At 47.9% G+C, this 1,230-nt stretch overlaps 1 protein-coding gene across 1 annotated transcript; it reads left to right on the top strand.

The window, feature by feature from the left end:
- Positions 1 to 370: 370 nt before the first annotated feature.
- Positions 371 to 1,006, top strand: LOC139228204 (achaete-scute homolog 5-like). The gene has a single exon (XM_070859389.1). The coding sequence runs from the start codon at positions 404 to 406 to the stop codon at positions 1,004 to 1,006; it is 603 nt and encodes a 200-aa protein (XP_070715490.1). The 5' UTR covers positions 371 to 403.
- The last annotated feature ends 224 nt before the right edge of the window (positions 1,007 to 1,230 follow it).

Raw genomic sequence — 1,230 nt, 5'->3', positions numbered from 1 at the left:
CAGGGTTAAAGAGAAGGCTTGGAGCTCAGAGCTAGAGGCAGAGCTCAGAGCTAGAGACAGAGTTCAGAGTTAGAGGAGGTTCAGAGTTCAGAGTTAGAGGAGACAGAGCTCAGAGTTAGAGGAGACAGAGCTCAGAGTTAGAGGAGGTTCAGAGCTCAGAGTTAGAGACAGAGCTCAGTGTGCCTGACGACAGCTTCAGTCCGTTGCTAAAGCAGACTCTGACGTGCATTATTTAAGAAAGACCTATCGCGAATGTTCAAGGGCTGTGGAGCAAAGGAAAGGTGCAGCTCCTGTCTGATGCCACAATCAGCACAGTGCAGTCCAGCAAGCCAAGAGACAGTTTAATGCTTTAAGAATTGACAATTGTGGGATTTAGTCTTTGCCCTTTGCTGCAGAATCCAAGATGAACAGTAACTATCCCAGGTCACTGATGGACAGGCGACCAGTGGCTGCCCCTAACTGCATGCAGCTTGGTGTGCCCCTCCCTCCCGATCCATCCACACATCGCAATCAACATCTACCCCACGGCGACAGCTTAACACATGTCCCATTTCTGGTCTATCCAACCAACTTGGAATCAGCCTATTATGACACTTACAGCAGCATGTTTCCCTACATGCCCTTCCATGGGCACTTTGGCGTCTATGACTGTCCCTTTGAGCCAGCCTTCATCCAAAAAAGAAATGAGAGAGAGAGGCAGAGGGTTAAGTGTGTGAATGAGGGCTATACCAGACTCCGCGATCACCTTCCGGGGGCAATGTCGGAGAAACGCTTGAGCAAAGTGGAGACCTTGCGAGCAGCTATCAGGTACATCAAGTACCTGCAGGACTTACTCAGCCACAGCCCCGAGAGGTCCCCGCAGTTAACAGAGGAACCCCAGAAGGACAGTAAGCCTCATGAGTCTCCTGTCCCCAAGCAGGACTGCAACAGCGACGGGGAATCAAAAAACTCATCACCCTACTGTGAGTCAGAGGGTTTGAGCAGTTCCACGTCCGATCGAAGCTGATGGTGTAGCGCTCACTCAAAATAAGCCTTTTCTAATAGCTCACCCAACTTCCAGCTCTCACTGTTTCACTACAAAGGAAAAAAATAATAAATAAAAGACATTTAAGGTGTGGCACTGTTTAATTTTGCAATAACACAACACAGACTGAGCAACTTTGGGATTAAAAAATCTGTGGGTTAAATACAATACACTGCAGGTAAATTATGTGAAAAACAAAATACAGG

Source organism: Pristiophorus japonicus, chromosome 17 (genome assembly GCF_044704955.1).
Source record: "Pristiophorus japonicus isolate sPriJap1 chromosome 17, sPriJap1.hap1, whole genome shotgun sequence".
NCBI classification, from domain to species: domain Eukaryota; kingdom Metazoa; phylum Chordata; class Chondrichthyes; family Pristiophoridae; genus Pristiophorus; species Pristiophorus japonicus.
The sequence above is the reverse complement of the archived record's forward strand: the minus strand, read 5'-3'. Positions and strand labels throughout refer to the sequence as shown.

What these genes read in the sequence shown, in the direction of transcription:
- LOC139228204 (XM_070859389.1), top strand. Translation starts at nt 404, where the DNA reads ATGAACAGTAACTATCCCAGGTCACTGATGGACAGGCGACCAGTGGCT.